This window comes from Leiobunum rupestre, chromosome 2 (genome assembly GCF_980474605.1).
Source record: "Leiobunum rupestre chromosome 2, qqLeiRupe1.1.hap1, whole genome shotgun sequence".
In the NCBI taxonomy this organism is placed as follows: domain Eukaryota; kingdom Metazoa; phylum Arthropoda; class Arachnida; order Opiliones; family Sclerosomatidae; genus Leiobunum; species Leiobunum rupestre.
The window spans coordinates 75,859,809-75,873,002 of NC_143385.1; the positions used below are offsets into that span (position 1 = coordinate 75,859,809).

The 13,194-nt window shown below is 36.4% G+C and overlaps 1 protein-coding gene across 7 annotated transcripts in view; it reads left to right on the forward strand.

Moving 5' to 3' along the window:
• Positions 1-11,890: 11,890 nt before the first annotated feature.
• The window catches only part of Gprk1 (G protein-coupled receptor kinase 1), a 67,674-nt gene continuing 66,370 nt past the window's right edge, over positions 11,891-13,194 (forward strand). For 4 of the 7 annotated variants that reach the window (XM_090166384.1, XM_090166383.1, XM_090166386.1 and 1 more), the window contains exon 1: positions 11,908-12,700. In XM_090166384.1, the coding sequence (XP_090022510.1) occupies positions 12,588-12,700 (113 nt within the window). In that variant the 5' untranslated portion in view covers positions 11,908-12,587. Of the gene's footprint in view, positions 12,701-13,194 lie in introns of all 7 variants that reach the window. The other 3 variants (XM_090166385.1, XM_090166388.1, XM_090166389.1) reach the window with 3 other exon arrangements.

A 13,194-nucleotide genomic window follows, 5' to 3' on the forward strand; every position in this document is an offset into this window, starting at 1 on the left:
AACAGGGTCAATCGATAAATTTCTTGAAATCCAAAATTCCACATACTATAATTAAATAATTTGTTAAAATTTCACTGTTTAAATAGTATGAAGTGCTCTTCTACGAATTATTGTCTATCACACGTTTAAAGAAAAGAAAAAAATCGCCATTTTTTTAAATGGCAACCTAAATTATGAAAAAGTCGAGCGAAAAAAGCTACATTTTAACATAACGAGTAATACTTTAGAACGTATAGTATAGTTATCTACCATATTATTATTGAGAATTATATTAGCCTTAAAAAAACGTAACATAATTTTAGTTTATAATTATAATTGCAATTTTATATTAATACATAATAACTATAAGTATGACACGTCCTATTCTCCCAATGCTACGTTAGTTAATGATAGTTTGTCTCGGCAATTACCATTCATCCTATGGACGAACAGATTTTTGCAAATTAAATCGGGACAAATTTTAAACATTACCCTGGTGTTTGAAGGAAGTGCTTTGGCTGGTACATAATACGTAGGTGTCATTTTTTCGACGAGTTTGCAGTTTCTAATCCACCGATTACGCAATCACCCCGCGACAGATCATCATTAATATCATTAACCGACGTAGTTCAGTGATACTTATGATTATTATGTTAATTATGATATTATATTAAATCATATATTTTTTTCAGTTGAGTGGTAATCAGCTTATTTTAATAACAAGTTTTTAACAATAAAAATATTTTGGTACAAGCTAGAGCAGTACAATTAGAATAATTACGTGGCGAATTGAACTAGCGACGAAATAGAACTTAATCGGCGATGATTAGGTTCCATGTCGCCACTAGTTCATTCCCCACCTAAGTAATTATCCCAATATAAGAGGCTCTAATAAGGGTACAAACTGGGCACTTACAAGGAGAGTCCCCGATGTGTTAATTGCCGATTTTGTTCAAAGTCGGGCGTATATAATCAAAGATAATTTAAACTCGTACCCTAGATTCGAAATCACTCTCTCGCGCGTGTACGATAGCGTTTACCCACTTCCCGCTGGAACTCAGAAAAAATTCGCTCCATGGTTTGCGCCTTACCGCAACCGATGGAGCCCGATTTTTCTGAAGTCACATGCCGGAAAAGGGTAGACGCTTCGTAACAAAACCGTCAATGGGAAAGCTCTTAGTATTCGAATCTAGGGTACGAGTGAAGAATTTCGGTTTATTTCTTCTCGTAACAATTTTAATTTTAGGAGAGCGTTTGATTTTAGCAATCGGACTGAAACAATCCACTAAACTATCGTTTGATCGAATTGGTGAAATAACTAGTGAAACAAAGTATATTTAAAACCGAGAAAAATAGCTTTATTTTTGAGGACTTTTATTTTTTACAAGGTGAACGCTTTGGCGTCCGAAAAGCCAAAGATACCGTTTAAACCCCGCCCGTCTGCTTTCCGCTCCCCCCAAGAGATGACACTTAACACGTGTCTTGGGCCTTCTAGAAAAGGAGCATCCGCGAACAATGCGGGGGTCCCGGGTCTCATCTGGCAGCCATTACAAGGGCTTGTCGAACTTGAAAACGTGTACGAATACATCATTAACGACAGAAAGACAAGTTTAAAAATACAAAATACTTTTTAAGAAAACCTTTAATTTTTATCTTTTTGACATTTAGTTTTGAAACTTTTAATTCTTAATTTTAACATTCCACATAGTTTTAAACAGTTTCTTAACAACGAGTTTAAATTATCTTTGATATAATGTAGACCTATCTGAGATATGAAATTTCCCAAAAGGAGACGTTGCACTTCCCTTTCGATTTGCCATGGAAGCTGAAAATGTTTTGACCACTTTAAACAAAAAATCTCAATTTTAAAAAGCATGGAATGTTTTCGGTTTTACCTACGAAAATTAAAAAAAAAATTAAAATCACGAAATAGGTAATTTCGACCACGTTTAGGTAAATTGGAACATTTTTGGGTAAATTGGAACATTTTTGGGTAAATTTTAACATTTTTGGGTTAAAGTTGTAAATATTTTTGGGTAAAATAAGGAAAAAATCTTATTTTGGTTGTAAGTGGTCAAAAACATTTTCGGTTGCCATGGCAAATCGAATGGGTAGTGCAACGTCTCCTTTTGGGAAATTTCATATCTCATATAGGTCTACATTACGGCCGAATTTGAACTAAATCGGCAATAAACACCTCGGGTACTCTCCTTGTAAGGGCTGAATCGAATGAGACCAACAGCAGCGCCTTGGAATGAATAGATAAAGAGTGATGACGGAATTTACATTAGATAATTGACATTTAATCCTCAAACAGGTTCTGAAAATGTTTTTTTCTTTTTTTAATTTATTTATAATTTATTTTTAAACATCATTGTATTCGATTAATGTTTACTACCAAAAGCATATGTGACGTTGCAAGACGTCATATTGATATTCTTTAGTCGCGCCATCTTCGTTTTAAACGTTTCTACTTGAATTTTTTACTGCCCCAAAAAATGCCATAGAAATTTCAGATATATTATTTATTATTATTATTATTCATTCATTCTATTTAGTTGTATTGCCTGATGCAAATGTCAACTAAGTAAAAATGTGTTCGATTGTACCTGTTTTTAAACATATCTTCATCATTTCTTGTAGCATTAAGTGGTCAAAAACATTTTCGGTTGCCATGGCAAAACCAATGGATAGTGCACCGTTTCATTTTGGTAAATTTCAATTTTCATATTGGTCTACATTAAGCCCGACTTTGAACCAAATCAGAAAAAACACTCGGGTACTCTCCTTGTTAGTATCCGTACCATGGTTTATGAAAATTAAATCTGGGGATCTAAATGGCGGAACTAACTTTCGTAAGTTATTATATTGTTTTCAAGAAATTGCAGTCCATTTTCACTTGAAAGGGGGCGTTAGTAGTTTAGATTATTTATTACTGTGTTAAAGTATTTCAAGCAGAAATACAGAAAATGGGAAATAGAGTAGTATCAGTGTGACGTCTCCCATACTTTTCACACGTTCCTAAAATTCTATAACATTCTGAGATTATGTACGTTAGGTTAGGTAGAATCCGACTCCTTGAAAATAAGAGCTGGCCTGTAGTCGTTTATTCACTTCATTGCATCGAGTCTTAATTTTTTTAAACATTTCTGCTCATTTTGTTCTTTGAAATCGAATTTGGAATTTTTTGGATACAATTTAGCTTTACCGAAGCACGTCAACAAAAAATAAAAGCAGACGAGGAATCGGAACTTTTTGCAGGTAAGCTAGACGGCGAAATGAAATGCGCCCAACGGGGCCAAACCCGAGGCCAAACCGAAGGGCAGTTCACTCCTTCTTAGAGTGCAGAAGTAATCAAGGTTAAAAATTTAATTGGATTTAATTTAATACAGCCAAAGCTACAGACATAAAATTTAATCGGATTAAATTCAATACAGCCAAAGCTACAGACATCAAATTTAATCAGATTTAATCAACCAAGAGTGCAGATTTAATCATGGGAGTGAACTGCCCCTCGGGCCAAACCTAAAAACTACGAATTTTCAACGGAGCCTTTTTTCTAAATTATGACAAATTTTGGGGCTTTCCTAATCGAAGAGCGATGCTATTCATTTTACAGAAAGAGAACAATTGTAAAATACGCTAAAATCCCCTGATACTACATAAACACTCTTTGCTTTAAGGGCGTACCAAAATATTTAACATAATAACCATTATTATGAAACTGAAAGACGTCGGTTAATGATATTAATGATGGTCTGTCGTGGGAGGATTCCTAACCGGAAATTCCTCTAAAGATTATTTTTACGGCTGTATATACGAGCCAAAGCACGTTTGGGCAAGGTTTGGGTCTCAAATTCGAACAAAACTACCTTCAGAAACAAAAATAAAGTTTAAAATATGTTCCGATTTAACTCGCGTAGATTAGGATGTAAGTGACCTTCTTGGTTTCTTACACGAGACTCTTCCACCGCACGATGTTTTCATCTTAATGGGAGATTTTAACCTACATGTTGACTGGTCGAATCCGTCCCTTTGTACAGCCCAGGAGCAAATTTTTTGCGATACTGTGTTTGGCCTTGGACTTCAACAGACAGTATAACAAATCCCACACGCGGAAATAACTTCCTTGACTTGGTTTTCATAAATGACGAACGTTTCCTCACTGAGATTCACACTAGAGACAGCCTACCAGGTTGTGATCACTTTGCGGTTGCTGGAAGCCTGAACTTACCTCGGTATTTTGTTCAGAGAATTCATCGAACTATTCTCAATTACAAAGATCGGTCTAAAAATGATCTTGCAGGCACTTTGTACTACGCTCCTTGGGACATTGTTTTTTCTTCAAGTGATATTGATGTGACTTGGGAACTTTGGCTTGATCTCTTTTGAGCATGAGTTAGGGACAATGTTCCGAGTATAACCATTCATGGAAAGAAGCGTCCGCCTTGGATTACGGCTGGTCTTGTTCACGCGAGCCACGTGAAGAATTCTCTTTTTAGGAAGGCCAAATGGTTGGGAAGAGATTTTGATTGGAAGAAGTATCGGGATTTTAACAACACTTTGAGAACTAAGACTAGAGGTGCACATGATATATTTGTGTCAAATTTGCATGATACCATTGCTACTTATCCTACGCGGTTTTGGAGTTTCGTCCGCTCAAAGTCCCAACTCCCTCCACCGTCTTCGTTTAAAGTAAAGAATGGGCAAATATCATGTCCTTTGGCCATAGCTAAGGCCTTTGGTGAATTCTTCTACCGAAGCTTTAGCATGTCAGACACTACCTTAACTCTACCATCCGTTTCGACACCAGAAAAAACGCCTTGAAACGTTTGAAGAATGGATCGGCCTGTGGGCCGGATGGTATTACATCCTAAGCTTCTTAAATTGATGTCTCCTGCCATAATTGACCCGATGGTGAAAATGTTTAAGTTATCACTATCGATGTCTTCTCTGCCTTCTGGTTGGAAGCTTGCTAATGTTATGCCGGTGTTCAAAGGGTCGGGCAAGCGCAACGATCTTTCAAATTATCGACCTATATCACTCACGTCTGTCGTTGGAAAATTACTGGAATCGATTGATTACGAGAAGCTGAATAAGTTCTTGGAAGACAGTTCCTTAATACCTACCTCGCAGTATGGATTTCGAAGGGTCGCTCTTGCACGCACCAGCTTCTGAAGTCTTTCCACGAGTGGTCTTCCTTTCTCGATGAGCGTAACCCAACTGACATTCACGTGGTGTCGTTTGACTGGTCAAAAGCTTTGGCTCCGTTTGCCACAAGCGGCTTATTTTTAAACTTCCAAGAATCGGGATCACTGGTGAGGTATTGCTTTGGCTTCGGGATTTTTTATCCAATCGCTTTCAACGAGTGACCTATCGTGGTGAATTCAGCACGTACCTTCCAGTGCGTTCTGGAGTGCCTCAAGGCTCGATTTTGGGACCATTACTTTTCAACGTCTTTGTGTCTGATCTGCCATCTGTGTTGACTTCAAAATGTTATCTATATCAGTATGCGGATGACAGCTATATATCTCTCGCAATTAGATCTTCCACGGATCTTTTGAACTTGCAAGATAACATCACTAGTATTTTCAATTGGGGTGTGGCCAACAACATTTCCCTCAATATTAAAAAATGCAACGTCATGGTAATTACAAGGAGGAAGTCCCATGATGATGTCACCTATAATATTAATGGCGTTCCACTTAACCGTGTGTACTCTATGAAGATTCTCGGTGTCGTCGTTTCAAGAGATCTAAAGTGGACCTCCCACATTAATTACGCTAGCAATCGAGCCACTCTCCGTTCGTAGAAGTGTTTCGGATGTGGTCACACTCTTGAAAATTGTCAAGTCACCGACCTTTAATACAGATGAAAAAATGACATTATGCACCCGGAAGACCTGCCCTACGTATAATCTAAAGTTTGCTAGATGCTTGGCTTTAGAAAATTCCTTCTTCTTCAGAAGTGCACGGACTTGGAATCTTTTGCCAACTGACATCCGGTAGAATGCCACTTCTCTTTCAATTCAACATTTTCGGTCTTTGGTCTCGGAGTTCTTCTTTTTGGATTGGCTTCTGCAAAATTCTTAATTTATTTATAATTTCATTTATATCTGGTATAATTTATGTTGTGTATTTGTTTTTAAATTATTTATTTTAATTGTTTGTACTGTTTTGGTAACCACCCTGTATAGGCTTTGCCTCTGTGGTTGCCTGCAAACTTTGTGTTGCGAAATAAATATTACTATTATTATTATTATTAATGATTTATATGGTCATTGCCGAGACAGACTATCATTAAGAAATTTATCATTAGGATAATAGGAAGTGTCATACTTACAGTATTATGTTACTTATGGTATTACTTAGTATGTGAATATGTAGCTTTTTTATAACTTTGGTCGTCATTTTCCAAAATGGTGAATTTTTTACTCTTCTTTAAACGCATGATAGAAGAGCGCTTCGTACTATTAGTAATAGATTTATTCACTTTAAGCACTTAAACAAAGTTACATAGAATGTTTATGGTGAACCAAAATAAAATAAAAGAAATTAGCACAAGGTTGCCAGGTAATCGGCGAGCGAAGCACCAGGGGGGAACGAGTTAAGAACTGATGCTGCGTTCCCTCTTTGAACCGCAATAGCAATTCTTTGCGTGAGAAATTCCACCGAATTCGACGCCCGATTTAAACATCGCAATTTTACAATATGTAATATGTGGAAACAATATCGATTTACCCGGTTTCAATGCATGTTTGACAGCTTCCGGTTTGCTGTATTACGCAAAGGGGCGGACTTAGAGTTCCTGGATCAGGGGGCCCCGAAAGATCCCACGTCAATACGCTAGTTCGAAAAAACATTAAGCTTATTTAAATTGAATAACAGTTTTACCCCATGCTTTTTCAAAATGAAAACAACCAATAATTTTGAAACTATATTGATTCTATTTTTCATATTTATAGTATAAACGAAATATGAAATACTCTTTCGACAAACACTAAAAAACGAATTCGAGTAAGTCGAAATACGGTACCGCGTAGCCTCTATTTCGTTTTACGGTGATCTATTGAGGTAAAACCGTACCAAACCTTGTAACCTTACATAACCAATCTCTTATCCACTCTGTGACTACGTGTCAGGCGCTCAGCAGAGTGGTAGTAGCCCCACCCTTTTCCCAGCATTAAACAAATTTGAATAGTCGAACTATAATTTGGATAATCATGGTCCAGTTGTTTCTTCCTTTAAGTGGGTGCTATGGCATTTCTTTTTTTGGTTTTAGTTACGTTGTGACTTGTCACGTATGGAAATCAGGAACGTATGTAATTAAGTGCTTCGTCTTAGACGAGGGGTAAGACACTCTGCGAACTCGGTGTACACTGCCGTACCTTTGACAGTGCTAAATGGAACTCGCGAACTCTTGAAAATATGTACCTTTAACAGTGCTAAATGCACGAACTCAGTGTACCGATTATATGAGACTGTCTTACCCCTCGGTCTTAGAGGGGTAGGGTGAAAAGTTAGGTTTTTGCCTAGTCAAATAGAAAAAGGTTCGTTTTTGGGTTCAAACAGAGTTCAAATAGAGAGGAGCATGCAGTGGTATAGCCAGATGGGTGGGCCAAGGGGCAAGTCCACCTCCCCCGAAACGTATGGCTTTTTTTGATTCCCATTGTGTGCTCCCTCCGAAATCAAATCCTGGTTACGGTGCTGGGCTGGAATCAGGGAGAATGTCACTCAGAATTCAATTCCGCTATTTCGTTCTTGCGTATCGGAATTCTTTTTTGGCATTTGGTTTCCGCAAAATTATTAATTTCTTATGTTAAATTTAATTTTTTTTAATTTGGTTTTATCTATTTAAACCTTTCTTGTAGAGCTTTCAAATCTTTAATCTAATTTTTAATGGAATCTAACCACCACGTATAGGCCTCTGTGGTTGCCCGCAGAGTTTTATTTTGCGAAATATTATTATTATTAAATCAACAAACCTTTCTAGCTTGAATATTTTTTAGATATAGACGCGTCATCAGTCATGATATTTTAAAACTACTGTGCAATAACACATTAATTGGTATAAACTAGATAGTAACAAATTTGCAAATAGCATTTTTTTGAATGAAGGTCTATTAATTAATTAAGCAAAAACATATTAAATGGTTTTTACCTCTCCGAGGGTACTTTGTACCCTGGAGTTGTATTACAATCACCGTGTCTGTCTGTGGGTCTGTCTGTATGTCTGTGGGTCTGTCCGGGCTTATTTATTTAATAATAATAATAATAATAATAATAATCAGCTAGGCTAATACCCAAGACACCACCTTAGTGGGCATCAAGCAACTTTTATAGTCATTAAATAGCATTTAACAATTGGATATTCGTTATTAAAAGCTTCAAAACCCGTTATGTTTTCGTGAAATGAAATTTAAGCAGATGAATTTTATATATAAGCAAGATTACTCCCTCTAGACCTCCTTTCGAGGAGGAGTAAAAAGTGTAACGTTTGAGCTCTGGAACAAGCGAACAAAATTCGGAACAGGGTAAATCTTACCCCGAGAACAGGCGAATAAAACATTTTAGGGTAAAAAGTTTACACTTTTTGTCCTGGGACAGGCGAAAAAAAACCACCTATTAAGTAAACCGCAGTTAGTTATTTCTGAACAGCCTCTATCTAAATTTAAAGTACACTTTTTTCGAATAAATATGCCTTCTGAGAATTTTCCCAAATATGCTTCGCAATACCATTTGTCAAATCACAGTTCTTTCTACAAATTTTATGTTCTTTAATTCTATCGGTAATTGAACGTTTGGGTTCTCCAATGTATACATTAGAACACGAGCAGGGAATTTCATAAATTACACCTCGTAAATTTTCTTCGGAAATTTTTGGTTTTAATTTTGAAAGTTGTTTTCCTAATGTGATAGTGGTTTTCGAAACTAGATTAATAAAAAAAGGTTTTACAATACGTTTTAATTTTTCCGTCGTGTTCTTCATGTATGGGAGAACCAATGTTTTTAATTTTTCAGAATCAACTGGTTTTAAATTTTGAACTATATTTTGGTTCAGAATAGAAGTCACCAAACTTTTAAGATAGTCCGAGCTTGCTCATTGATTAGTTATAATTTGTTTATCTAAAATGGGATTATCAGATATTTTCTCAATGTGGCTTTTTAGACCCTTTATCACTGATGTTTTCACCTGGTGAGGATGATTGGAATTGAAATTTAGAAACGTTTTTGGATGAGTTGGTTTTTGGTACATCGTGAAACATAAGCCATTTTGTTTTTTCTAAATATTAATATCTAAAAACGATAATCAACCAGAGTTTTCTAATTCTAAAGTAAATTTAATTTTCTAATTAATATTATTAATAGATTGGTGAAAAGCGTCGAAATTTTGTCTATTGCCTGACCACACAAAGAAAATATCGTCCATAAAACGTCTTCCAAATTCTCAACAAATAAATTGGCAATGATCGGGGTTGATTATCGGGGTGATTATTAGATTGAGTTGATATGGGACACAGGGCCGTGCAGACAAGGGGAAAGTGGGGGGGGGGGGGGGGCAAAATCCGCATTGTCCCGTTGAAAAGGGCCCATGAGGGACTGTTAGGGGGCCCGCAAGCTGAAGGTGCCCACGGGAAAAGTTCAAGGGAGGGGGGGGAGTGCAAATCGAAGCCCCACGAAAGCTCGGCACGGCCCTGATGTGACAAGATTTAATCTTAAATTACAAATAATCATTAATTATAATTTTCAAGTATAGGTAATTTATCAGTTGAACTCGGGTGATGTTATTTCACCAGTACATATTTACATAAGTTTATAATATTTTACATAAGTCTGTCACTTCCTTTTACATGCAAAACTTTTACTGAGAGCTAGATACGAGAGACTTTATAATGGACTTCGGTGACGTTTTGCGTCTGCTCCTTATCGTGTCTAGCCGGGCGATTTTCGTACCATGATGACGTCACTCTGTGATTAGCTCTTACGAGACGTTAGTAAAATATTTTCCAAAGTGATATACTTATTGAATAATATTATAGATGTATGATATTTATAATACCTGAGTTTCAAATATATAACTAGATATAGCCATAGGTGCCATAACTACAATAAGTAGGACACTTTCTATTGCTTTAATTCTAATTTCCTTACAGAACCTTTTTGCGACAAAGATACTCTCTTGAAGTTACCGTCCTTGGTGAATAATTTTCTTTAAGAATATAATAAAAAAAAAACGGAGAGCCCGTTCTGGAGTCGTGAGGAACTTTGCCTTTGTTTTGAAGCCCGCGTGCGAATCACGCGTGCCAAAAAACATATTTCATTTGGGCTCGTGCCGCCGAATTTTATTTTTTATTTTATCAATTAAGTGTAATATTCCGCCGATCTATCGGAAACCAGATATTTTGGCTTAGGCGGAAGTCTCGCGTGTTTTAGACACTAGGGGGCTCTGTGCTGATAAAACATCTGGATTGCGCAATAGCTATGAAGATCAGTTCCGTTGTAAATCTCGTTAATTGTCATACTTACTGTTATTATGTTACTTATGATATGGCCTATTGAATCTTTCCATTATTTCCGTTAATTATAGTCCTTTTTTCATCATTTATTTGAAATCAACACGCTTTCTCCTATTCACTTCCGCAAGAGAGCTTTACAACGAAAACAAACTTCACCATTGAGTTGAGAATAATAATTAGCATTTCCGTACCCAAAAAACTACTATTCGAAGTTATGGGATTTCGAAGTTATGGGAATTCGAAGTTATGGGAATTCGAAGTTATGGGAATTCGAAGTTATGGGAATTCGAAGTTATGGGAATTCGAAGTTATGGGAATTCGAAGTTATGGGAATTCGAAGTTATGGGAATTCAAAGTTATGGGAATTCGAAGTTATGGGAATTCGAAGTTATGGGAATGCGAAGTTATGGGAATGCGAAGTTATGGGAATTTTGTATTCGGGGTTTTGGTTCGAAGATATGAGAATTCTACGTAATGGGAATTCGGAGTTATGGGAATTCGGAGAAATGGGAATTCGGAGAAATGGGAATTCGGCGATATGGGAATTTTGTATTTGGAGTTGTGATTTCCGAAATTATGAGTCGTTCCCGTGGGGACAGGGGTGGGGGGATACGTGGGGACAGGGGTGGGGACACCCGTGGCGGAAGTATCCCGACCACCCGTTGGGAGATTGGTAGTCGTCCTCAGACGGCCTTCCACAAACTCTGCCTCCCGGACGCCTGGGATTACAGGAGTGAGCCACTACTCCCGGCAAACCGAGCCAGTTTATAAATTTCAATAAAGCTACATTGTTCTGACTAAAATTCCGACGCAAAAAATTCCTTCTCAATTTAGAGGTTTTCTATTGGCTTAAATAAATATGCTAGTAGCCAATAGTGTGACTCCCAAAATTACTAGGATGAATAAAAAGGTTAAAAACTAATGTAGTCCACCTTTTTACTGGTTCGTGGTGAAACAAACCGTTAGTGAAGATTTTTGAATTGAATAAAGGTACAGTGGCATACTTATGAGTAATCATATGGTATAATTATCATTTGTCTCCTCCTTTTTTCTGTTATACTCTAGTCCCTATCGGGCATTGTCTGTAAATAATTTTTTTTATATATTCTTTCCTTTTTCTCACTCATATGATCTCAATGTGGTGCATTATATTCTGGATACACATTACTTTTGTATCTAATTCTCAGTCTGTATATAAGTCGGCAACGGCTTCACAGATGTTTACTGTTCAATAAATAAATAAATGAGTCAACACTTTGACGTATCGACCAACATGCTTAATGCTTTTGTTCGTGTATATTTTTGGTGTATAAAGGCTCAAGCTAACACCATTTTGTCCTCTTGAATCAAGAAAATAATTCTTGATAGGCCCTCTGTTAGGCCTTGTTTGCTATCAGGGCTAACTATTGAATTAAAGTTTTTACGGTAGCTTTGTAGTTATTATGCCTTTAGTTATTTAATGTAGTTTCACTACTGTATCTTTCATAGATACTAATAATTTATTTTGGTATCAAAGTGCGTTTATTTGGATAGCAAATGTAAATTAATGGCTTAGATGGGTATGAGATGGTCGTCAAGCCTTTCAGATGGTCGGAAAGGTCTTTCTACTTTTAAACCCTTCAACATTAGTTTTCTTATACGAAGTTCTAATTGGATATAGGACAATAATTTTAAATCACGCGTAGGCCGTACTAACGGGCTGAACTCTGTCAACATGATAGGCCAAGTCACTTTCAAAAACATGGGTTTTGATTCTAGGCCTTGCCTTATATGCAACTGTCAAATTTCAAGTTTAGGCCTGGGTTAATTAGTTTATTATATATCTTCTACTAAGGAATGTTGTTTGATTTGTTTTAACGCTTTTGAAGAATAAAATGAATGATGTCAGCCAATGGTTAAGAATGTTCAGTGCTGTGGCTTTTTCGTGTAATATCTGTGTTTATTATATCAATACGGATATGTTGAGAGCTATCTCGGAATAAATATACTGAAATTTGATATCAACAGTCTACTATACCAATAACTTGTGTCATTCGCCATGTTCTGAAGTATTCTCAGACTTCTGCTGTTAGAACAAGTACTTCAAATTACAATGGCTGATTTAGAAGCTGTGTTAGCCGACGTAAGCTACTTGATGGCTATGGAGAAGAGCAAATCTACTCCAGCAGCAAGGGCCAGCAAGAAAATAATTTTACCAGATCCTAGGTAAAGTAGCACTTCACTTGACCTTTTTTTTTAGTTAGCCTATGTGAAATGTAGCTAAAACCACTTATGTTATACATTTTGTTGAAGTTTTGTTTTTTCACAATTAACAAAGGTGTTTCACCCAATCACAATGTATTGGTTTTTATTTATTATTGTTTTTTTTTGTTCTGTGTATTGTTTTGTTAACATTGAATCCAGAATTATACCAAGTAATGGAATTTTTTAAGTAAAACCTGAAAAATCCCCAACTAAGGCTCTTTTTGTTAAATTATATATTGCATATTTGGCCAAACAATATCTGGTTATTGAAATTATATATCACTGTGACCATTGTGCTATAGATTAGGCCAAGAAATTTGGAAAATTATGGCTTTTCTGTGTGTACAATATATCCAACCGTAATAACAGGTTGGGTTAGACTAGTTTTCGAATGGGCATCAGATCCATGAACAACAGGGATCCTATACTTTTGTAGCTAATTATGACCTCAGTAC